The sequence below is a fragment of the Vombatus ursinus genome, unplaced genomic scaffold (assembly GCF_900497805.2).
Source record: "Vombatus ursinus unplaced genomic scaffold, bare-nosed wombat genome assembly UNPS02014830.1, whole genome shotgun sequence".
NCBI classification, from domain to species: Eukaryota; Metazoa; Chordata; class Mammalia; order Diprotodontia; family Vombatidae; genus Vombatus; species Vombatus ursinus.
In genome coordinates this window covers 19,816,944-19,842,397 of record NW_020954608.1, presented here as the reverse complement: position 1 = coordinate 19,842,397, position 25,454 = coordinate 19,816,944, and the positions used below count along the sequence as shown (strand labels likewise).

Genomic DNA, 25,454 nt, shown 5'->3' with positions numbered 1-25,454 from the left:
ATAATTTGTAATTGGATTATTAGGCAATGGACAGTGATTTCCTTACTATTGTACTGCTTGCTTAGCCTATAATAGGAGAATAGATATCATTAAACTAATAGTATCTATGACAATGATTCTATGTTATCCATAGTGCTGCCTCTTATGAGTTACTTTACAAATGACCATGCCAACCATTTACATTCCCTGATTCTGTTTCATCTGGGTAAGTAGACCAATAACAGATAACATCTGTTTATATGTCTTAATGTTAAGGTTTCTTAACTGAAGTCCTATTCTGTGGAATAAAGGCAATTCTGGTATTCCAAAGGTTTGTCAATGGAGTATGAGTTTTGTTGGGTTCTACCAAGCTGAAGAAGATTAGAATATTGTCTCAATGATGGACTGTGTCATATATCCATTGTCTGATACCAATCCTAGCTAAATGCTGAAGTTTCTCATTAGAAGATTAGATAGACTTTTTTTTTTTTAAAACTCATGAAGGTCCTCTATTGATGCAGAAAAATACTGTAATCTATGTGGAGGGAGGAAATCATACTAAAATCAGTGATTTTTGAAGTACTGAAGTTAGAACCATCAATTTCAACTTTAACATTAGCTGGTCATCTGCTTAGCTTTAGGAATACTTTTGAATTGATGATCTTTGGAAAGAACATGAGGAAAAGGCCAGATGTCCTTTTTCAATCACTTCCCCTCCCCAGACTTTCTATCTTCAGGTCTTTGATGCACTTTTTAAAAAAGGATCTCTATTGAAGATCCCCTAGCAGATAGTGGAAAACAATCTCATTTTACTTATAAGTTTTGATGTCAAATATTCATGCTTTATCTCTCTCAAGCTCTAGTCTTGCATTGCCAACTTCCTGTTGGATATCTCTGTCCCCACTAGAGGCAGGGCCCTGGCACATGCGTCCTTGCTTACAAGCCATTTCCCTCACTTTGAAATTAAAATTCTATTTGATTCCTGACTCTCCTGTCTCTAGCCTGCTCTGTTGGGCTCTGGCTACCCACAGGATAGAGGCTAGTAATTTCCAGTTGACATCTCCACCTAGATATCCACTGGCATCTCAAACTCAATATGCAAAGTGGAATTCATGATCTTCTCTCCACAAAACCACACCCTCTTCCTAACTTCCTCATTCTTCTCCTGCAGACCATCATTCTTGCAGTCACCCAGGTTCACAGCATGGCAGACATCCTCAACTTCTCCTATTCATCATCTCTATATTCAATCAGTTGCCAAAGCTTGTCAGTTCTACCCCAATGACACATCTCACATCCATCACATTTTCTCCAGGGTCAATAGTCAATACTCTAGTAGTTCAGGCCTTCATCACCTCTTTTAACCTGCGCTATTTTAACAGCCTCCTAATTGGTCTTTCTACCTGCAGTCTCTCCCCTCACTCATTCATCCTTTGTACCATTGGGAAATGGATACATCGTAAAACTGACAGTCTTCCATATGCTCCCTCCAATAGCCACGTTACCTCAACTTTCATCTGAATGAATGATCTCAAAATTTGAATTAACCTCGAGCATCTAGGAGACCCAGTAGATAGAGTGCCAGATTCATCTTCATGAGTTCAAAATCTGGCCTCAGATACTTCCTAGCTGTGTGATTCTGGGCAAGTCACTTAACTCTGCCTCAGTTTTCCATCTGTAAAATGAACTGGAGGAGGAAATAGCAAACCACTCCAGTATCTTTTTCAATGAAAACCCCAAATGGGGTCACAGAGAGATGGACATGACAACAACACTAAATGCCCACATTATACCATGCCTTTTTCTGCTTCTAAAAACTAAAGTATAGGTCTATCCATGTCAGTCCTTGGCCCAGTAACCTTCCTGGGCTCTAAATCCCTGTAGGATAAAATAAAAACTCCTCAACTTAACATTTAAAGTGCTCTTTTGAGAATGATTTCCCATTTCTCCCCTCACAAGCTATACCCCACCCAAATTGTTGTTTCTGTTTCCCAAACTCAGCATTGGAAAGACTATCACACTGACACGGAGTCCCACTTCAGGAATACTTAATTTGCCTTCAAGGCCAAACTCAAATGCCACCTCCTATAAAAAATTAGTATCCTTCCTCAGCTCACCAAGTGGAAGTATTCCCCTCCCCATGAAATTACTTTGAATAGATTTTGTATTTATCTGCATACATTCTATTTCCTTCGAGTAGAACGTAAAATGACTGAGGGCAGGGATTGTTAACATTTTTCTCATTTATGTCCAGAATTTGGCAGGGTACATGACAAATAGCAGATCTTTAATAAACATTTGGTAAATTAATTTAATCAGAAATGAAGGCAGGGGGCAGCTAGGTGGCGCAGTGGATAGAGCACCGGCCCTGAAGTCAGGAGGACCTGAGTTCAAATCCAGCCTCAGACCAAACACTTGATACGTACTAGCTGTGTGACCCTGGGCAAGTCACTTAACCCCAATTGCCTAAAAAAATAAAAAAGAAAAAAGAAATGAAGGCAGTCACTACTATTCCAGAGAAATTTATACAATCAAAAAATTATGCAATAGCTAGATGCTTTATATTGTAAAGACAGTCAATATGGAATCATTAAGGCCTGTGGTTTCAAGATAGTATAGTTTGGGGATACGCTGGTATATATTTTACAACCAGCCCTAAAACATGCACAATAAACTTTTAAATTTAATCTGAATTATTAACATTTTCTCCTAATTTCCTTAAGTTTAGACAATCAAAGCAATACACAAAACCTTGATTGGTAGCATTTGTCACTTTCCCAGTTATAAATTCTCACACTGAAAATTTAATGATTAGTTCTCCTGTAGATATAAGTAAACTCTAGCATACCCTTGTATTATTGTCTTCTGAGGAATGAGATTAAAGAAAAGCTAGGTAGGAGAAATGACAGTATAGAAAAGATAAATAATGCCAGAGAGCCTTTTATGGCTTTCTTGAAAGCTATAGCTGAGAAGACTATAGAATCAGAAAAAACAAAACAAAACAAAAAAACCAAAAAAAAAAAAAAACCAGAAATAAAAACAAACCCAACCTATTAAAGTTTCTCAAAATAAATAGAATATGGAAGGGACCAGAAAACTTTGTAAAAATCCAAGTTTCTCATTTTACAAGTGGGAAAAGTAAAATATAGAAACCTTGAATGACTGAACCAATGAGCTATGACTAATGATTGGCTGAGCTGGGACTAGAACCTAGGTTTCTTGACTGATGACCCAGTTGTTTTCTTGCCATACCAGCTTGTCTTTCATGCTCAAGATATATATGTGTATGTATGTGTGTGTGTGTATCTCCAGAAGGTTTTTTTTATTGAGTTTAGCATTTTAAAATATACACATTTGAAGGCTTTTTCTTTGAACTTTCTGATGAAGGCAGTACTTTCCAAATTGACACTAGATTTGGAAGGGGCCTCTGGAAACCATTTTATCTATCTCTTTGCCCAAGGCAAAATTTTGTCCACAGTTTCCAAGGCAGGTAAATTACTACCCTATTCTTGAATATGTTGCTGCTGTGCCTAAAAATCTCCTTGTAACTGAAATCTGTCCTGGCTGCTTAGTCAAACTTACTGCTTGATTGTAGGCATACATTTTACTTTTTAGCTTTTACTTTCAACAAACAAAGACAAAAGCAAGGAAGAGGGTGAGGAGGATTTTGGACTTTGATTTGAAAAGGCACACAAAATGTTTTGTTATGGCTTACAATGACAATGTTGTTTTACATTTGTACTATCTTAGTCTAAGATTTTTAGGATACTCTTCATATGACTTAACAGTTCTCAAAGTACTTTCATATGCATACTTTCATTTAAACCTTCAGTCACCCCCACCCCTACCCCACAGAAATATGTGAGGTGAGTGGAGAAAATAGGCAGAATTAAAGCGTCTAATCTAAAAGGCCCAATTAAAAAAATTCTTTTTTTTAAGGTGGGGGAGTAATTACAGAATAAAAACTAAGGAATGTTTGCTATGTTGTTGTTGTTGTTACAAGGACTGATAATCAAAAATTGTGAAACTTTGTGATCTACTAAATACTCCCTGCTTCAGTTTTTCCCGACTCCACTGTGATCTTTCTAAATCACAGGTTTAACTGAGTTAACCCTGCCACCCTCAATAAATTCCAGTGACTCTCTATTACCTATTAGATCAAATATAAACTCTCTTGCCATTTAAACCACTTCACAATCTGACACTTTCTTATCTACTTGCCCTCCACACACTTACTCTGGCCTATTTGCTGTTCCTCACATTCCATGCACTAGTTGTTCCTACAAATCTGGAAATCTTTCCCTTTTAACCTCTGTGTTTTGGTTTCTCTGGCTTCCTTCACATTTCAACTGAAATTCCATTTTCTGCAGGTGGCCTTTTCCAGCCTCATCTCACTACCTTCTGATAGTACCTTTGTCTCTGAGATGACTTCTTATCTACTCTGTATGTAACTTGTTGTGTTGTCTCATTAGAATGTGATCTCCTTGAGGGCAGGGGCTGTTTTTACCTTTCTTAGTATATCCAACGCTTAGCACTGCCTGGCACGTATTAATCAAAGAATAAATGATTTTTGATCACAACTCAGCATAATTTAAGCCTGTCACTCTAATTAATGAAAATTGCTTTAATGTTATAACCTTTGCTTCCCTCTCTTCTCTCTCTCCTCTCCCCCCCACACACTCGTGCACGCGCGCGCGCGCACACACACACGCACACACACACACACACACACACACACATCATTGAAACAGTATCCTCCACTTCCCAGAGAAGATACTTAAACACTTTAATCTAATTTAATCTAATTCCTCCACCATATATATATATATATATATATATATATATATATATATATATATATATATATATGTATCCCTTAGCAAATCTAATGAGCCCTTCTACCACAGCAAAGGTGGTTTGGAAAGTCAGAAAAAAGTATGTTTCAATGGTGGACAGAGCATGGAATATTAGAATTTTGAGATCCATTTGTTGAGAGGAAAGTGAGAGTTAGATAGCTATTGGAGTACCTAAGAAACTGAGTCCCCTATAACTCTACACATATGATCCTATGAAATACTCGTGAGAGGTTTTTTGTCTTCTTTTGTTTTCATGTTTGTTTCTTAGTAAAAAGAGAACAGTAATAATCATAGATCAATCATGATAATATTAGCATTCTCTCAACCTACTTAAATGCAAATTTTCTAATTCTTAAATTTCCCAAGTAGCCCAGAACTTGTAAAGAAATAAGACAAATTGATTGATGGGTTGGTAGTGGGGAGGGAGAAGGGGGAGGGTCAGTGGGAGGAAGAGATCCTTGGGAGTAGGCATGGAACCAATTCTTATGGTACACGAGGTTGAGGGTAGGTGTTAATCTTCTGGTGATTTTCATTTTGCACCCCACTTCTGAATGAAAATAGGTTGCTCCATAACACTATTTCCTAACCCCACTCCCCCAGTTATCCTTTCCTCTTTCTCCGGCCCCTCTTCTCTACCACTTCCTCTAGGTCAGCTGGGCAAAAAGAAGGTTGGTCAAAGTGTTGGGAGGACAACTGTTCTAATTTCCTTAGGGCACCTAACTGAAGCTTGAGGCTACTTCAAAGTTACGGCAGGACCCAGGACTCCCCTCAAAATCCTCAGAGCTTTTCCTAAACTGGGATATAAGAATCCAAGTACCTGTGTTAACAGCAGCAAAGAAAAACCCGAGGGATTATCTAGAGAGGGTGTGGGAAGTGATTTAACACGTGAATCTCTCTCATTACACTTTATGCTTTATACCTTATGCTTTCTATGTGTCCTAGGAGCTTAATAAACATTTGACTGCCAACTGGCTGATAAAACCTCCCAAACATAGTAATTCCCAAATGCAGCGGGGCAGAGCACACAAAGTTACAACTAGGGATTGAGAATTTGCACCCAGGTCCCTCAGACCAGAGAGTCGGTGTTCTTTCCAGAGTAATAAATATACTGCCTCTGCGGTCAGCACAGTGATCTACTACCTACTAGAAAGCTTAGGATTTGGGGGGCTTCCCACCTTCTCTTTAAACAGAAAATTAGGTCACAGGAAATATTTATTCTCATATTGTATTTATCTATTTACCTTGACTTGCAAAGTGAGGTGGGAAAGAGGTGGCTTTGAGACAGACCTTCTTTCTGTTCCAGTCTTGTGGAGATTCTTGCAGATAGTGTCACCTGATTTTATACCAGCTCCCCAAACAGGCAAGTAGTTCTGATGTAATCTGTCAAAAACCTGGAGGTGTGTGCGTGTGCGTGAGTGCACTTGTGTGTTCTGTCCAAAAGCTACGAGGGGATCCTCCCCACCTGAGAACATGGCTATTTTCCCCTCATTATACCCCTCTCTACCTGCTCTAGCCCCACCCTTTGCAAGGTCGGACCCCAGGGTCGGCTGATTTCCTTCCTCCCTCATTCTCCAAAACCCCAGGGAATGAATATCTTTAACTGGAATTCCCAGGTGGTTCTAGCAGTGAAACCACCCAGGATCAGTAGCTTAGGGCACATTTTGCTGGAGGGCAACTCTCTGGTTTCAGATATTTCTGCTTCCCCTTCCTCTTTTCCCAAATAGACATTTGAACACTTGTATTTGGCTGCTTTTAAATGGAGAGGATCGGTTCTTGTTGCCTGCCTAGTTTTAACTGGCGGGTCTGCATCTTCCTCCTCCTCTTCCCTATTCTGATTCGAGTCACAGGGATCTGGTGCTTACGCTTCCAAATTGAAGCTGGCCTCAAGCCAGGTGACCTTTTCTTTGTAAGTTTCCTTCCTAAGCTAGGGAAAGGGGCTGGAGTCTGTTTGGTGTTGTTTAGAGGGGAGGTGGGGGGAAGGGGGGAGGGTGGACAAGAGTTAAGGGCTGTTGTTAAACAGTTTCTTACCGTAAGAGGGAGTTCAGACCTAGATCTTTCCAGTTAATCACACAACAAACTTAGCTCATCGTAATAAAAAGCAGCTCGGTGCAGGCTGGCTCCTTTAGTGACTGCCTCTACACAGGATCCTTTCAAGCAGGCATCTCCTTCTGTGTGATCTGCCAGCAAGACCAGCACCATGTGGGTGACCCAACTTCTGCCAATACTGGTGCTGCATCAGGTTCTTCAACATCTCCTTCTTCTTCCCATCACCATTTCCTTTGCAGGTTAGTTTTTTCTTTTTCCTTGCTCATTAAAAAAACAACAACCTACCTTCCGCATCTCCTCTCTTCTAAGTTTAAATGTCTTTAAAAAAAAAAAAACCCTCTTCGTGCATTTTCTTTTTAACCCCTCTTTTCTGTTGAAAAGCCTTTTAAAGGATAATTAACGGCTCATCAATACCATCCTCCCTTCCTCACTAGCCTAATGGGTTATGAATTGTGGGATAGAAATAAAGTGCTAACACTAGTTTGGAACTTTGCCTGTTTGGGGAAGTTTAAAGCTGGGGAGAGGATATGGATTAGAGTGCAGTTGAGTGATGGACAAGATTGTGGGGATTCATCCTTTTTCCAGATAAGACATCTCTCCAAAAATAATTTATGCACCCATTTTACAACCCAAGATTCAGCCTCTAATTGTGATATATACAGGTTTTTATTTGAGAAATATAAATCAAACACCAAATGTGTACATGCTACAAAAATGTAATCTTGTTCTCTCTTCTCTCAACTCTGTCTCCTCTCTTTTACTCTCCTTTCTTTTTTCTCTCTCTCTATCTCTCTCCCTCTCTTCCTCTCTTTCTCCCCCTCCCTCCATGGGTAGCTGTCCTTGGGTAGCTGCCATGCATGGAAGGCATAAATGGTATGGGTATGGCTTTGATTAGGCTCAAGAGCAGCTTCACTCTTTTTTATCTCACTTTCTACCCCAAACTTAAGAGTTCTAAAGGAGTCATTTGGGAATGACTATTGTCTGGGTAGTTTAGAGAATATTTCATTTGCTGCTCCTAGGAATTTATAGTCCTTATCAGGACAAGAGGAAACATCTGTATTTGGTTGTATTATCATTGTAGTGGGTAGAATATTGAAGTGAGAAAGCAGTGAACATCTAGGACATGGGGGAATACAAAGCTTGGAATGAGTGACCAGATGGTAGATATAGCCTTTTCCAAGTCCAACACAAAGAATTGGCTATATCTTTTGAACTAAATTAGGTATGAATAATCAGATTCATGATCCAGTTTCTGATGAAATCCAGGGGTTGACAACACTGAGAATGAGCTAAATAGATAGGAAAGAAAATCATCAACCTTTGGGAATTGGCTGCCCTTTGGTGTATCTATTTTGTGAATTGTATGGAGGGAGGATATTGGTTTGAGAATGGTCAACTAGAATGTTTTTTTGATGAGACTTCTGGAGAAAGTAAAAAGTAGACTCCTCTTCATCCAAATGTGTCCAAATATACTAAGTAGGTAAATTATGATTACTAATCATTTTATTATGGTGGTTTTCTATAGGGCAGGAACACCTGTAGGAGGTTTTAAAATATGGTTCAAATAATGGCTAATATTTGGGAAATAGTTTCTAAAGAAAGTATCACAGCATTGTTAACCATACTTTCCTCTCAGTTATAAGTCCACACAGCAAATAATTGAGAGAACAACTCTGTTTTTGGAATGAATTATAATATATCTTTGGCAGTGGATTTACCTTTCTAATTACACTTTACTTTGGCTAATGTTGAAATGATTTTGCATTCTCAGAAGTGTGTTGGCTAGTAGGGGGAGACCAAGAGGGAATTACAAATTTACCATGGATAATTCATGCAGTGGATGTCTGAGAGTTGATACTACTTTGCTTGGGAGATAGGTTTAGCTCAATAGTTTTTGACGTATAACCTTCCTTTGGAACTGTGTACAATATAATGAATGTGATTGATAGACCATTTTGAAATATGCAGAAAAGAATGTTTCTTTTTCTTGTCATCTAACTGCATGAGCTCTTCAGTTTTTATTATTGTATGCTTTGGTCTTATAACATATGAAAATAGAGCTATAGTTATGTATTAGAGGCATCTTGGTGCAGTGTAAAGGACATTGTAGTTAGAGTCAGAAGACATAAGTTCCAGATGTCTCTCTGCATCTTTCTAGGTAGTTAATCAAGTGAAAGTCTGTGAGCTTCAGTTTTCACATCTATAAAATGGAGACAATGATAACTATATAACAGGACTGTTGCAAGGAAACTACTTGGTGAACTACAAAGTATAATATAAATATCAGCTAGTTAAAAAAAAAACAAGAACACAGAAAGAGAATTTTAAACTTATAAACCTAGTAATAACAGAGCATTACAGTAGAAGAACATGGGACTGTGAGCCAGGAAATCTCTGTTCAAATCACCAGTTTCCATCATAATACTAAAGTAATTATAAGCAAGTGACTTTATCCCTAGTTATCAATTTCTCCATCTGTTAAATGAGAAGTTTGGAAGACATGATGTATTAGGTCACTTTCAGTTGTAAAGGTCTATAGTACTGGGTACCAGGTGAACGTTAAGAAAAGGTTTACTAGACAACCAATCAGTGGAGAGTGGGAGGTACCAGAGGCACTTTTACTTAGGAAGAAGTTTCCCACAATAATAACTTAAGAGAAGAAAGTATGCTGCACTTACAGTTTCAGAATCTGGGTTCAGATTAGAACTCTGTGATTTATTACCTGGGTGACCCCACAAATTCACCTAACTTTTCTTGGTCTCAGTTTCTTCATCTTATAAAACAACAGGGTTAGACTATAGGTGACCAGGTGTCACAGTGAATAGAGCTCGGGACCTGAAGTCAGGAAAACCTTGATTTCAAATCTGGCCTCAGACACTTGCTAGCTGGGTGACCCTGGGCAAATCACTTAATCCTGTTTACCTCAATTTTCTCACCTGTAAAATGAGCTGGAAAAGGAAATGGCAAACCATTTTAGCATCTTTTCCAAGAAAATCCTGAATGGGGTCATGAAGAGTTGAATACAACTGACCAACAATAACAACAAAACTAGATGGCATATAAAAGCTTTTCCAGCTCCAAATCTATGATCATATTATCTTAAGGGATTATTGGGCTCCTATGGAACAGCACAATTTCATCTAAACCAAACTGGGACATATTTGTGAACCATTTCTGAAAGATAAACTATTCATTCAAATCTGTGTATGATTTCTACACTATTTTCTCCTATCAATGAATCTATGGATCTTTTGATGCTGTGATTTTACAGCTTTCTTTCGTATCTTATAGGTTTCTTTGGTGTCTCAGAAATTCTAGTTGTCTATGAAAATAATTATGAAAGTGTATATTTGTCTACAGAGTCTTTCTTTCCAGAGTCACACATCCTCTGTTCTCCATTCCTTTTAATTATTTGTTTATTGTCATCTTAACATCTCACCACTTCATACTTGCTAATCCTTAATCTTATGGACAGATTTTTCAGAGTGAATGGAGCCAGATTCCTGTTTCTTTCCACACTCTGCAAATCCTTTTCCTGTACTGACCTCCCTTTGAAGTTACTGGGAGCTCCCACATAGAGGAAAATATATGAGGTACTAAGAGAAATGAATATCTGGCCCAGGGACCAAAGGGAGAAATATGTCTTTCTTAAAGCACCTTGGACTCAATACATTTGGCACTATTTGCTGTTACTTTTCACTATGTTCCTAACAATGGTAAGTCTTGAATAAGTAAATTAAATAAGGGACTAGATAGGAAACATATTCACCAAAATATTTCTCCCATATTCTTCCATTACACAGAGCTTTTCCCTGGGGGGGGGGGTGTTGAGAGTGGGAAGGAATGATAGTGATTTTCAAGGATGCTTTTGCCCTTTTATTTTAGTCAAAGCTGTCTTTAATTCAACAAATATTTTTTAAACCTTTATTATGTACAAGGCACTGGCTGCAACCCTTGTTCTTAAGGCATTTATATCTGGCTGTGTGGTAGTAGGATGGCTACAATGTGTACATAGATAAGTAAATATAGAAGGTAGTGTGGTACAGATATGATGTAGGTTTGAACCAAGATTCCAAGCTTAGGTTTACTCTTACGAATTCAATAAACATTTATTAAGTGCCTACTATGTGCCAGCAACCTTATTAACTCAACAATGTCACCTCCATGATATTGGGCAAATCATTTAACTTCTCTGGGCCTCAGTTTCCTCATCTACAAAATGAATGTCATGGTAGGTGGCATCTGAGGTCCCTTCTGAATCCAAATCAGTGATACTATCATTATAATTTTGGACAGGTGGGTGACCCAATAGATAGAGCACTGGATTTGGAATCAGGAAAATTCATCTTCATGAGTTTGAATCTGGCCTCGGATACTTACTATGGATACTTACTCGGATACTTAGCTATGTGCTCCTGGGCAAATCACTTAGCCCTGTTTGCTTCAGTTTCCTCATCTGTAAAATGAACTGGAGAAGGAAATGACAAACCATTCCAGTAGCTTCGCCAAGAAAACCCTAAATGGGGTCATGAATAGTCAAATATGACTGAAACGACTCAGCAACAAATATGATTATAATTTTAGAAGACAATATGTCACTGAGGTATTCAGAGAAGACTTCCTGACTAGGTGAAACCTGAGCTGATCCCTGAAGGAATGTTAAGGTTATTGGAAGTGAACATGAAAAGGGAGTCTCTTGAAGGGATGAGGTAGCCTGTGGGAAAGCAGAGAGGGAAGAGAGAAAATGTTGAATTTGAGGAACATGTGGAAGTACAGTTTGATTTGAATATAGAGTATAAGAATGGTGATAAAATGAAATAAGATGGAAAAGGTTAGCTGGAGCCACATTGTAAAAGATCTTAAATGTTGGGTTTTGGAGTTTGTATTTTGTTCTATAGGCAACAGGGGGCCACTCAAAGGTTTTTGAACAGGACACAGCATAGTCAGATGTGTACTGATAGTAGGAGTAGTAGTCAACAACAACAATAATAATAATTTTAAAAAAACCTGACATTCTGTAGTACTCTAAGGCATGCAAAATGTTTAGAATATACTATCTCATTTGATTTAATCCTCAGAACAATACTGTCAGGTAAGTTCTACTGATATTACCTTCATTTTACAGAAATTGAAACTGAGACTGAAAGGCTTTAAGTGACTGATCCAGGATTTAAGTGACAGGTCCACTGTTTTAATCATTATTTTAACAAGGGTTCTTAACCTTATTTGTATCAGGGAACATTTTGGCAGCCTGGCAAAGCCTTTGGACTCCCCAGAATACTGTTTTAAATGCATAAAATAAAATATATAGGATTTTAAAGAAACCAAAGGTTGGTGAAATTAAAGATTTTTTTTTTAACCTGCCCCAGTTCACGGGTCCCTTGAAGTCTCTGTAGGAACCCCTTGGAGGTCTGTGAAAGAGAAGTTAAGAAACCCCGTCCTAAATATACATATCTATGCCTATATTTACACAAATATGTATGTGAAAAATATAATAAAACCTAAAATAAAACCTAAAATAATATTCTTTGTTACAAAATATATTCCCAACTTTTCTTTCTCTACATGTGTGTTTATGTGTGTGTACATATGTATGTGTATGTCTGCATAACTGATTCTTATTGCACTGAAAATACTAAAGATTAAATTGGGAAGGATATTACCTTTTTTTGAGTGGGGGAGGGATAATAAGTAGAGCTCTTAATTAAAGTTTCTAAGACTCACCTAGCCTAAAGTCCTTATTCAATATGTACTATGTATATATAGTGCATATGCAGTATATATACAAAATATATATACAGCCACATGTATATTATAATATAAATGCACATATACATATATATGGGATGGGGGATGCAGAGAGACTTTAAGAAGGATAAGTATTTTGAAACTTTAAGGGTTCTACTCAATATCCCACAATCCTTTCCCCACCCTCAAAAAAAGTAATAAGATCCTTCCGAAATTAATCTTTGGTATTTCTGATGCAAGAAGGATCAGTTGTAGAGACATACATATACACATGGACACACACATACATACATATATATGTATATATAAAGTTGGAACTTGATATTTTGTAGCAATGAATTTTATTTTTCAGTGTCACTTTTGAATGACATCTTTTTTGCATTTAGTTCTTTAATTAAAGAGGAGATATATTTTCTAGGTTTATGAGTTCTTAATTTTTATATGATGTAGGCACTGCCTAGAATCTGAGTTTTGAATAATGAGTCACTGACTTATTAAAATTAAAGGACTGAAATAGAACAACAAATAAGGATATTACAAAAAAACCCACAAAAAAAAGCAATCAACAGTCTGAGGACTCACAGTGCACAAACAAAATGGCATTTGCAACAAAGTTGTCTTCCCTTTAATCCCAAAGTGTTTATTAACTTTTTTCATTCATGATGTTAAAAAAGTACAAGAACATAAAATATCAGTGCAAACATGAAGTTCTGTTTGATTTTACTTGTCTAATGAAAACCATTTACAAATATATCATTCTTCTGACTTTAATTTTTTTTTTACTTCAGACTGACTAATTTCTTTATGCAATATTCTGCCCCTGGCTGCATATAATCATTTCACATCAGCTGTACAAGATGATATTATGCCAATTTAAGAACCACCTTCTTTTTAGTTAACATGATTCATTTGGAGAACTATTCCAATAGCCATATACTTTGCTCGTGCTGTTGTTAAGGAAGTCACCCTATTTTAATAGATTTTCTGCTTTCATTTACTTCCACAATTTTCTGGGAAATATACAAAATGAAAAATGAAGTAAAAATATTTAAGATTAGGATGACTCCTGACAGCTGGAAAACAGTACACAGAGATCAAAGGAAGTAGAAATTCTTGATGGAAAAACTAATCTCTAATTAATAGAATACTGTAATAGAAGCCAGAAGTTGAAGAAGTTTGAACATCCTTTACTTGAGAGAATTCTTCAGAATCTCTCCCTGAAAAAAAAAATGGAAGTATGGATCCTAAGACTTCAATTCATATACTTCTTTTTACCAAAGATTTTAGAATCTTTAATGAACACTCACTCTTTAATGCTTATCAAAACAACTTCTCAGGTAGAAATCAATGGGAGAGATATTTGATTCTTATGTGAGACAGCCAGTGTTGTTGGATAAGAGAGGTACAGTTAATAATCTGGCAGATAGTGTTCTAGGTACATAGTATCAACTCAAATAGTTGATGATGTATTGATTTGTTTGACTAAATTTTATCATTACCTTTTCAAGTGTCCATGTGGAACTGTCTTCTGTTAAAGTTCTATTTAACTGCTTCCTCAAAAAAGTGAAGGGGCCCTGGGTTATAATTCTCATGAAATCATGGAAAAGGCATAGATTTGACATCAGAAAACCTGATCTTTCTTGCTTTGTTTGTATGACTTTGGGCAAATCATTCTACCTATTTGTGCCTAAGGGTAGTTGGTTTGTTTTTAACTGTAAAAAGTAGTGGGTTGGAATGAATAATTTTTAGGGCTAAAATAGCTCTAGATCCCATGAGCTAGAAGATTTGATCAAGCTAGAAAAGTTTCTAATATAGGATAGACTGAATGCCGATAATCAAAAGACTGGCCTAGTTTGCATGGGCTCATCATAGGAAAGGGTAATTTATCAGTTAATGAACTTTTTTTTTTGGCAACAACAATTTATCAGGCCATTTATAGAAGCACAGAGGAATTGAAATCTGTATCAGTAAATGGGATATCCATTTTGATGAAATTATGGGTCCTTGATATGTTGATGTATGTAATATGTATAGAAGTATGCCTATACATATTATAGGGTAAAGATTATTCTCCTAAGAAACATGGAGGTTTTGAAAAGCATGCTCTGGAGACATATAAAAACAAGGAATAAAATGCATGTTTCTTTAATTCATAGTAATCTTCAGATCAGAACAGAGGTTGATAAATAAAGCCTGAATGTTTAATAAGCCAATAGGAGCCAGTGGTTGCTGGAAAAGTCAAAGTATGATGCCATTTCTGGCATTTTATTGTGTTACCCCATATTTCTAAGTTTTTATGAACATGGAGTTTTGCCTTCTTGGTACTTTTTTTTTTTGCATGTTTAATGGCCCCCTTGTTATAGTCCCAGTCTGTGTTGCTTCTTCATTCATGTCTGCAAATTTAACTCATAGGGAATGCTTCCACAAGCTGCCTATATACATGTTACCATCTTAAAACAGAACAAAATGAAATAAAACAAAACTTCCATGTGCTAGGACTGATGATGAAGAATTCTACCCACCTCCCAACAGAGCGATGATGGACTAATATGCAAAATGAGACGTACGTTTTTTGAAAGAGCCAATGTGGGAATTTCTTTGGCTTCACTATGCACATTTGTTGTGAGGGTTTTCATTTCTTTTTATTCTTCAATGCATGGGGGAAGAGAAAAATGGAAGAAGAGCAATGCTTGCTAATTGAAAAACAAAATTTAAAGAAAAAAAACGCACAAATCCTTTTTTTTCTCTTTCTAAATCTACTTCTCCTACTATCACCTCATAAAAGTCCCATCTCCTATTTAGACTTCAATTCCTTGGGACTTTTAATATTTTTGTTTGATTTTTTTGCTGTCTTTTCTCAGTTTCCCTACTTTCTTTACTGATCTTCTGATTTCTTATAAATACTTCTCTCTTAGCTATTAAGTACAGAAAGGACATGTATAGTTCTTCCCCTTCTGTCCCCATCCCAGTAAAAAGCTTGTGTAGTCCTAAGTGGAAAATAGCAAAGCAGAGGAAAGAAAGCTGTCTTGCTTCAGAAATGGCTCCCGTATAAGGCATTTAATAGACTGTGGTCACCCTCATTGCCCAGTAGCTGCAATCTATTAGCAGGCTTAACTGTGCAGGGTCAAGTAATGGTGGCAATTAGGAATTGGGACAATTGAGGTAAATGGGTAAGTGAAAGATCACATTTTCAATTCTTTCAAGACTGTACATAAAATTAAGCCCTTTGAGGATGAATAGCATGTCCTCCTGGGTTATTTGGCTTTTTAATGAGAAACTTCATGCTATCTGGTGGCCTTGAAGAACTCTTTTATAAAGAAAAATGAGACTCACATTAAAAGATGAAGTTTTGATTAACCACACTTGGCTGGATAGCAAGAGAAACAATACAGGGATAGAAAAAGTTATTATCTGTAAGAAAGATGTATTTATATAATAAATGAGAGAGAGAATATTTTTAAGTAATATAATTTTCCCCTCTCCCTGATGGTTATAAGAATAAATATGGACAATGTGTCCCGTGCACAGATTTTAGTGAGTTCTGTCTATCCTGTCAAACTTTGGTTGAATGGCTGTTGCTAGTTATTATAATTTATGTAAGGGCAAAATGCAGGAAGAAATGCAAAAATACAATATGAAACATGACATGATATGCTCCTGGCACTGTATCTTGCTTTCATGCTGTTTGGAGAAGAGCATGCTATTTATTTCTTCAGAATGAACTCTGTCCCAGTTTGAGAGAGCGTCCTCTCTCTGAAAGACTGTAGATTAGTGACCAGGCGTGACGACAGTTCCTTGGTTTATCCTTATCAACTAACTTTTTCTTCCCTTACTATAATTTACCTAACTTAATATTTTCAGAGGTTGACATTGCCAGGCAAAATCATTCTTTTGAATATTATCCTTCAAGGCTTTTTTTTTCTTTTGAATGTTTTTACTCATAGAGGGCCAGAGGAAAAGAAATACCCTACATGAATTCAAAAAGTCAGCAAAGACTACCCTAATCAGACTAGACTCATCACTGAATATTAAAACTAAGAGGCTGAACACGACGGACAAATGTGCCAAGCGATGTATTAGGAATAAAGGCCTTCCATTCACTTGCAAGTAAGTTGTTCCTTGTTGCTCTGATAGGAATTTTCCATTAATAGAATACACCCACATTGCCGATACATACTACATTATGTTTTAAAATTACTGGTGTTCAAATGTGCAATATAGTAGTTGGCCTATGCAGTCTAGACTTGGGTCTTTTAAACTTCTTGCCACAAGAGACTTATGACACAGTTGAAGGAAACGCAAAGAATAAATGGGAGTTGAGAACAGGATGTTAAAAATGTCTAATGGAAAAAAAAAGATTTATCTTTCTTAAATTTATTATGTGTTTTGTGATTTCCTCTATTCTATATGCAATTTTGATTATTAAAAATTAAATTCATTTGGATTGATTTTATTTAATTCTTTTTAAACTAGGCCATGGATTCAGAATAAATATTTATTGATAACAGAAGCAGAAGGAATTTTGAGAATATGAATTACAGAATTGGGTAACAGCCAGGATTTATAGGAACTTGTGTCAAAGGCTCAGGAGCCTGAGAATAGAAGGTGTTGAGAGGCTCAGACAATATCTACAGAGCTGGGCTTTGGCAAAAAAGGATGTTGAAAAGGCATTAGCGGGAAGACATGATAAATGTTTAGGTGAAAAGTGATAAGGTCGTTAGAAATGGCATTAGAAGAGTAAAGTGAGGGCTTGCTATCCTTTGCCAGTTCTTGTGTGACCTGACAATGAAAAATAACTCTATCGCACAGGATAAAAGTAGCATGATAGTGGAGAGAGCGAACTGACTTTTGAGTTTGGAAGGCCCAAGTTCAAGTCCCACTTCTGGCTGTGTGAAATTATAGAAGTAGTTTCATCTTTTAGTAGTTCCACATACTAAAGAAATCTGAGGTCAAGTCCCTAACCTTTTCACACAATGTAGAATTAAGTGGACTTTTTACTTTGAATTGGGGATGGATGGGCAAAATCTAGTAAGAATCCCTCTCAGAAGTACCATTAGAGTCAGAGATGCAGGAGAGAGGCTGGGAAAATTCTTTCAGAGAGTCTTTGTACGTTTGCAAATGCATGAGGGAGAGTCCTTTCCATGAACATAGAATAGTATTCCCCAGAAAGAGTGATTTATTTGAAGTCAGCAAATCTAGGACTAGATCATACCTATGGTACTTAGTTGTAGTGGGGAAGTCACCTAACCTCTTTTAGGCTCAATTTCCTCTTTTATAAAATGAGGATAATAAGATTTGCACAAATTACCTAGAAGGATTTTAATCCTTTTGTAAACCTCAATGTGTAATATCAATGTGAGCTTTGGTTACACAGGATTCCTTCCTTCTGGACCTCTTACCTACAAAGATTGTGGGTTTTTTAGTGTAAAAAAAGAGGGACATACATGTTCAAGGGCAAAGAAATGAGGTGGGGATTTGTGGAGGAAATTGTGTTGGGACTGCTGTGATAATTTTGCCTTCTTATTCCCTGACTACCCTAACACAACACTTAAATAAATGCCTCATGTTTTGTTTGTTTGTTTCTTTATTTTTACTTAAAAAATCTGTCAGTCACTGTTTTCAGCAAACTAGTTCTTAGAGAAAGACAGGGCGCAGAGTCGAGTTTATGAAGAAATGGAAATGTAGGTGTCATATCACACCAAGTCAGAAGGCAGGAGTTTAGTAAATTCAACAGATGTAATTTGCAGTCTAGTTGGGGAATGGAACATGTAAACTAGTAACTATAATGAAAGCTATCATAAGCACATTGATCAAACAAAAAGCATTTATTAAGTACCTACTAGGCATTAGGCCCTATGCTTGGCACTAGTGATACAAATACAAAAATGAAACCAACTCCATCATCAAGGAAATAACATGGTATTCCAAAGTCTTAAGCTACTAGAATTTAAAACTGCACTAAGTCTTTTGCAACACCCTGTATATACAATACGAATGCTTAAGAAGAGAGGTCCAGGGACATCTAGGTGGTGCAGTGGATAGAACACCAGCCCTGAAGTCAGGAGGACCTGAGTTCAAATCTGGCCTCAGACCAAACACTTGACAGTTACAAACTGTGTGACCCTGGGCAAGTTACTTAATCTCAATTGCCTGAAAAAAAAAAAGAAACAAAACAAAAAAAAAAGAAGAGAGGTCCAAATAAGTGGTCAGAGAGAGAGACCAGTGCCAACCAGGAAGAACATCTCCAATATAGAATTTCAGGATCCTATCCTTGGCCCAATTTTGTTAAACATTTTTATCACTGATGTTGATGAAGGAAAAGATTATGCTTACTAAATTTACAAATGGAGTAAAAGCTTCAAGAGAAAGTTAACACACCAGGGGAGAGAATTTAAATCCCAGAAATTATTGAATTAGAGATTTGCCATTATAGAATTTGAGATTTACAAGGAATGTTAGAGGCCATGTAGTCTAATCCATTCCTGAAAAGATTCCCCTGTATAACACATTCAAGTGGTTGTCCAGTCTCTCCTTGAAGATCTACAAAAAAGGTGAATCCACTACCTCTTGAGAAAGCCCATTCTATTTTTGGACAGTTTTAATTGTTAGGAAGTTTTTTCCTGACATCAAGTCTAAACCTTCCACTCCTTACTCCTGGCTCTGCTCTCTGTGGTCAGAAGAAGAGAGTCTAATCCCATTTCCACATAACAGTCCTTCAAATACTTGGAAACGGTTATCATGTCTACCTCAAGTCTTCTCTTCCTTAGGCTAAATGTTCCTTCAAGAAATTTAAATATAATATGATTTCAAGGCCCTTCTCCATCTTGACTAGCTTCCTCTGGACTCTCCTATCAATGTCTTTCTTAAGCTGTGGCACCCAGAACTCAATATAATCCTCCAGATGAGTTGTGCTGGAGGCACATTACAGTGGGACTATCCCCAGTCTATTCCTGGAAGCTCTTCCTCTCTTAGTGCAGCCCAAGGTCATATTGTCCTTTTTAGCTGCCACGTCTCACTGCAAACTCATAAGGGATTGCAATCCATTAAAACGCTTAAATCTTTTTCAGAGCAAGTACATTGGCAGGCTGAAACAACAGGTCTAAACTAGTAGGTAGTTGTCAGAATATATTCTCTTCTTCCTATTGGGAAAGGGAACACTTTCCTCAAAGTTTATCTCTTCTTTTAGGCAATAAGCCATGCATTCAATAGGCACCACTTTTTTCAGTCTTCTCAGGATGTTGTAAATCAAATTGCTCATTTCTCTTATCAGCAATAGAGGTAGTTAGGTAGAGCAATGGGTAGAGTATTGAACCTAGAGTCAGGAAGAAGTGAGTTCAAATGCTGCCTCTGACATATGTGTGTCCTTGGGCAAGTCCCTTAAACTGAAATCTTTCAGCCTCAGTTTCCACTTCTGTAAAATGGGTATAATATAGTACCAGCCTCAAAGGATTGTTGTGAGGAAAAAATCAGGTATCATATAAAATGATTCACAGAACTTAAAGTTCTGCATAAGTGCTGGTTATTTTCATTATTATCATAGACTTAGAACCATTAAGAATCTTAGATAGCATTGTGTTTAATGCCCTCATTTTATGGATGAGGAAACTGGGGATCAATGTCATATAGCTTGTAAGGAAAGAATCTCAGACACTAACTCAGATTTTCTCACTCAGTCTTTCCCCTAAATCATGTTAGTTTCATTTTCTAGTTTGTGGCTGAGTTACGAATAGCTAATGTCTCCCTGGATACAGACAGGGATGAGATGGTATTCTCTTTATATTTCCAAACTGAATTCTTTGCTTTAGTCAGATCTGCCAATTTTACAGTTTCCACTTATATATGAAAATTGTTATATTTTGAATTTAGCTCATAGCTTATTATGAAATTATGTATTATTTCCATTGTTTAATGGACCAGAGAGAAGTCATACTGAACTTCTATGAAAAAAATCATCATGGCTGCATCTTTGGACCAAGTGGGAACTCAGATAAATAAATACTAGCATTCTGTCTTAAGAAAACACTACTAAGCATTTTGACTGTTATTGACTTTGTTACATAAAACATTTATTAAGTGTCTGGTATTATAAGGTACTATGTTAAGACCTTGGGAATGGAAAGATGCATGAAATAATCCCTGACATCAAGGAATGTATATAATAGGGAAGAAAAGCCAAGAATATTCATCAATCACAACACAAATTATAATACAAAAATATAAATTAAAATATCAAAGAGGTAGAAACAAAGTTATATGATAATTTCCATGAAGAGCATATCACTTTGGGCTATGAAGATCTGGAGAACATAATTTTGGGCTGTGAAGATCTGGAGAACATAATATCTGAAATAATCATTAAATAATAATAATAATTCATATTTAAATGGTACTTTAAGGTTTCAGATATGTTCCTTACAATATCCATGTGTGCTAGGTAGAGTTTAAGTATGATTTCCTTTCTATCTCACAGATGAACAAACTCAGTTGAAGTGGTTTGTCCTCAGATAAAGCTAGTGAATGTTAGAACTAGAATCTTAAACCATTCTTCATCCTTTGTTTTTTCTCCTTATTCTGTGCTATGTATTATTCCATCTCTTAAAGGGTGGAAGAGATATAACAAATTGATGCAGGTAAAGTAGCTGGTTAAAATGCATTTTAGGTAAGCATGGAAAGCATTGCTAATAGTGGCAAAGAGGCATAAAAAGGAGGAAAAAAGATCTGAGGAATGGTTAGTGTTTCAATTTGGTTTGAACATAGAGTTGTAGAATATTGACAAATAAAACTGGAAAGGTGGTTTGGGATCAGGGTGTGAACGGTCTTGAACATCAATATTATTAAGTTTTATCTTTGCTGTGTAGGAAATATGACTAGATGGTTGATTTGTCATCTCCCCCATTAGACTGTGAGCTCCTTGAGAAAAGGGATTATCTTTTGCCTCTTTTTGTATCCACAGTGCTTGGCAAGATGCCGGGCACGTAGTTGGCATTTAATAAATGTTTATTGATTGATTCTCAGCTGGCTAGAGAGGAAATAACATAACTAAAATGCATCAAAAAAGAGTTTAAAATAAAAAGAGGGTTCTTAAGATCAAGTTTAAAAATTGGTTAAAGATAAAAACCATAGAAGACATAAACTTAAGGAGAGGCATAGTATAAGTGTGTATAATGCATTCTGAACATATTTACCATAATTAAATAATGAAAAAAGGATGACAGAAATAACAACAACAATAAAAAGCCAATCTCTACATGTGGAAACATCTGTGTAAATTTGGCAAAACTTGTGTGTTCTAGATTGACCTCATCTGTTATTGAAGAACACATAAATAAGGGCCCAAAGATATCATCTGAATCCATGAGAGATTATACCTAAAATCACAATTATGATACAAGTAGAAAAATTACAATGCAAAGATCTTTTAGGTTAATAGGCTGATGAGCAGGTTACTAACTTAAACTTTCATCATGTCTTCTTCAGTGTTGGTTGCATTTTAATCATGTTACTCATTTCATTTGCTGATCTGACAATACTGCTACTATCAAACAATCAACAAGCATTTATTAAGTGCTTATTATTATGTGCTAGAAGGCAGGTAGGTGGCACAGTGTATAGACTTCCGAGAACTCAGGAAGACTCAGACACTTACTAGCTGTGTAACTTTGGGCAAGTCACATAACCCTGTTTGCCTTAATTTCCTAATCTGTAAAGTGAGCTGGAGAAGGAAATGACAAACCATTCCAGTATTTTGCCAAGAAAACCCTAAATGGGGTCACAAGGAGTTGCATATGACTGAAACAACTGAACAACAAAAACAACATTATGTGCTAGCTTCTGATAAATGTTAGGGATATAAAGACAATAGGGAAACAGTTCCTGAATTCAACAAGCATACATCCCAATGGGAAGACAGCATGTATATTTATATGTATATACAGAATGCACACCCACACACCCACACAAACACACACACATAAATACAAAGTCATTTTAGAAGGGAGTGCACTATTATCTGGAGGGATCAGAAACAACTTCAGTGAAGAAAATGGCCCTTGAACTGTGTGATTCCAAGAGATGGAGGTGAGGTATTAGACTTTAGAATGTTTAGATGAAAACATCATAGCATCACAGAGATAAAAGAATCTTAGAGGTCACCTATTACCTACTCTCTCATTTTACAGATAAGGCAATTGAGGCTCAGAAAGGTTAAAATACTTGTAAAAGTCTACATAAGTAATGAGTCAATGAGACAAGATTCAAATGTAGGTTCTCTGTCTCCAAATACAATACTTGTTCCATTAGATGATGGGTCTTAATTTTTATCTCCACAGCATCTTTCATATAATAAATACTCCAGAAATCTGAATGGTCTGCTTATAATTAGACTATTATTTAATTAAGATTTTTCCAAGATAAAATGTATCTAGGAAATTAAAGGAAGAGTGTTGAATTAATATGATAGATAAGTAAAATGAACTATGTCCAACATAGAGCTTAAAAGGTTTACAAAGACTTTTCCTCACAAAACCCCTCAAGGTAAGTAGTACAAGTTGTAATAGGTGTTTTTTTTTTAAATAAAGAAATCTTGTGTAGCACCAATTATGGCCTCACTCCTTGAACTATCACTCAACTTAGCAAATCAGGTCACTAAAAGGTAGCTAATACTTCTTCCCTCCAAGGGTTCCAGAGGGACTGTTATTCATTTTCTAACATCACTTATAATATCACTTAACTAGCTAACTTCTGCCAACTACTAATTAACCAATGAATATCAATTAGCTTTTAAAAAGCCTTATTTGCTGAGAAAGTATAGCAATGATTGAGGTGCAACAATAGGAGAACAGACCCAAACTTAAATTGACTGCTACAATATATACCTCTATCCCCAAACAGGGCAAAAGTGATACTTAATGGCTCTGGGAATCCTTTTCTTCCATAAAGATGTCCCCAACAAATTCATTTTTTGTTGTAGAATTGGAGGAGGCACTCCACTTATAAGAGATGGTATCTTGGATTCTTGGTCAATTCATTGCTGGGAGGAGTTAAGTAGTTTGCTTGTCAAGGCTGAATTCACTGAATTCAACTATTGATTGTATTGGATGCTGTCGCTGAGGGGCATTTTGGTAGCTCTTCAAACATTTTAAAAACTCACAATGTCATCAACTGGTCCATTCCTTTCTGATTCTCATTTGCCCAAGATAAAAAACAAAACAAAACAAAAAAACCAAAAAAACCCCCAGAAGAATAAACATGAAGAAGCAAAGGAAATAGAGGGATCATGCATTCAAAGCCACATGGTTCCCAAGTGTTGAGATAAGGCAGCTGTGACAGTCCACTGATGTTATTACCTCTTTTCCTGCCTTAAAGCCCACAACATTTCTTCTTCTTCACTTAAATGTTACCAGGGAAGAGAGAGTGTCTCAGAGGGAATTTCCTCCAGCCTACTACACTCAGTTTCATCTCAGCATTCCTTTTCCAACAGCAGCTCTGCTTGGCTTCGACTTCATATAACATCTTCCTGAACCTCTCCCCCCATTCCCATAACCCACCCCAACTGTCACCCCCTTTTCAGCTTCCTTTTGTGAGTTGTTTTCCCCCATTAGATTATAAGCTTCTTGAAGGCAAGGACAGTCTCTTATTCTTATTAGTACCTCCACTTCTTAGCACAGTGATTGGCATATAGTAGGTGCTTAATAAATGTTTGTTGAATTGAATGAGAAGTCTTATCATCATGCAGTGAGCTGACAGGAAATAGACTACATCTGTCAATGCTATGAATTAAGGCAAAAAGCCTCTCCATTACACATGCTCCAAACACATTCACCAAAGTTCTATGTGTTGGATTGAAGCCAGGGATGTAATATTGCGTATGATCTATAGAACCCACCAGGCATAGCATATCCATGTAGACTCTAAGTACTAAGACCTCATCAGCCTGTTCTCCATTATACTAGGCAAAGAGAGATCAAATTTCTGACCCATTCTTACATGGCTAAACTGAAATTTGAGCTCAGGTCATTTTATTTGAGACCATTGCTCTTTCCACAATACCACTTTGCATTGAAGGAATGCATAAAGTAGATACTATAAAAGATAACTAAAGCTGGTAGTTGAAAGTTATATAATAAATGGAAAGGAATGAAGATGAGAAAAAATAGATGGCCTTAAGATATTTTAATTTGTTGGGGAGCTAAAACAAAAGGAGTTTTGGAGATGGATAACACAGTTTCATAGTATTATCTTGAGAAGAAGGGAAAAAAATTCTGATTAGATGCAATAAAAGGAAGAATGATGAAGAGTGGTTTTAATGTAATTCACTAAGCAGTAATGTTGTTATATTACCAAGGGTAGGGAACCTGTGGCCTCAAGGCCACATGGGGCCCTCTAGTTCCTTGGGTACGGCCTTTTGATTGAGTCCCAGTTTTACATAACAAATCCTTTTATTAAGGGAATTTGTTTTGTGAAGTTTGGATCTAGTCAAAGGGCTTCACTTGAGGACCTAGACGGCCACGTTTGGCCTCAAGGCCACAGGTTCCCCATCCCTGAACTAGACCTACCTGATAAAACTATTGTTACTAATTATAATTCATGATTCAATATTTATAGATTCTTAGCTTTTAATTGATTAAAACAGACTTTCCCTATATGTTATTGCCTTATGTCATTTCCTGACAAGTACCAAAAAAAAATCAGTTTTACAGATTTTTTTTCAGTTAAATGTGTGAAGTTCTAAAATCTAGAACTTTACTTCCCACTATTACTTTCTTAAATGAGAAATAGTTTCAAAAATATCTTTATTTGCATAATGTACATAGGGATAATAAACAA

General features: G+C 36.6%; 1 protein-coding gene across 3 annotated transcripts in view; it reads left to right on the top strand.

Moving 5' to 3' along the window:
* The first annotated feature begins 6,876 nt into the window (after nucleotides 1–6,876).
* Nucleotides 6,877–25,454, top strand: part of HGF (hepatocyte growth factor) — a 100,608-nt gene continuing 82,030 nt past the window's right edge. For all 3 annotated transcript variants that reach the window (XM_027838574.1, XM_027838573.1, XM_027838575.1), the window contains exons 1-2: nucleotides 6,877–7,120; nucleotides 16,574–16,736. In XM_027838574.1, the coding sequence (XP_027694375.1) occupies nucleotides 7,033–7,120; nucleotides 16,574–16,736 (251 nt within the window). In that variant the 5' untranslated portion in view covers nucleotides 6,877–7,032. The remainder of the gene's footprint in view (nucleotides 7,121–16,573; nucleotides 16,737–25,454) is intronic.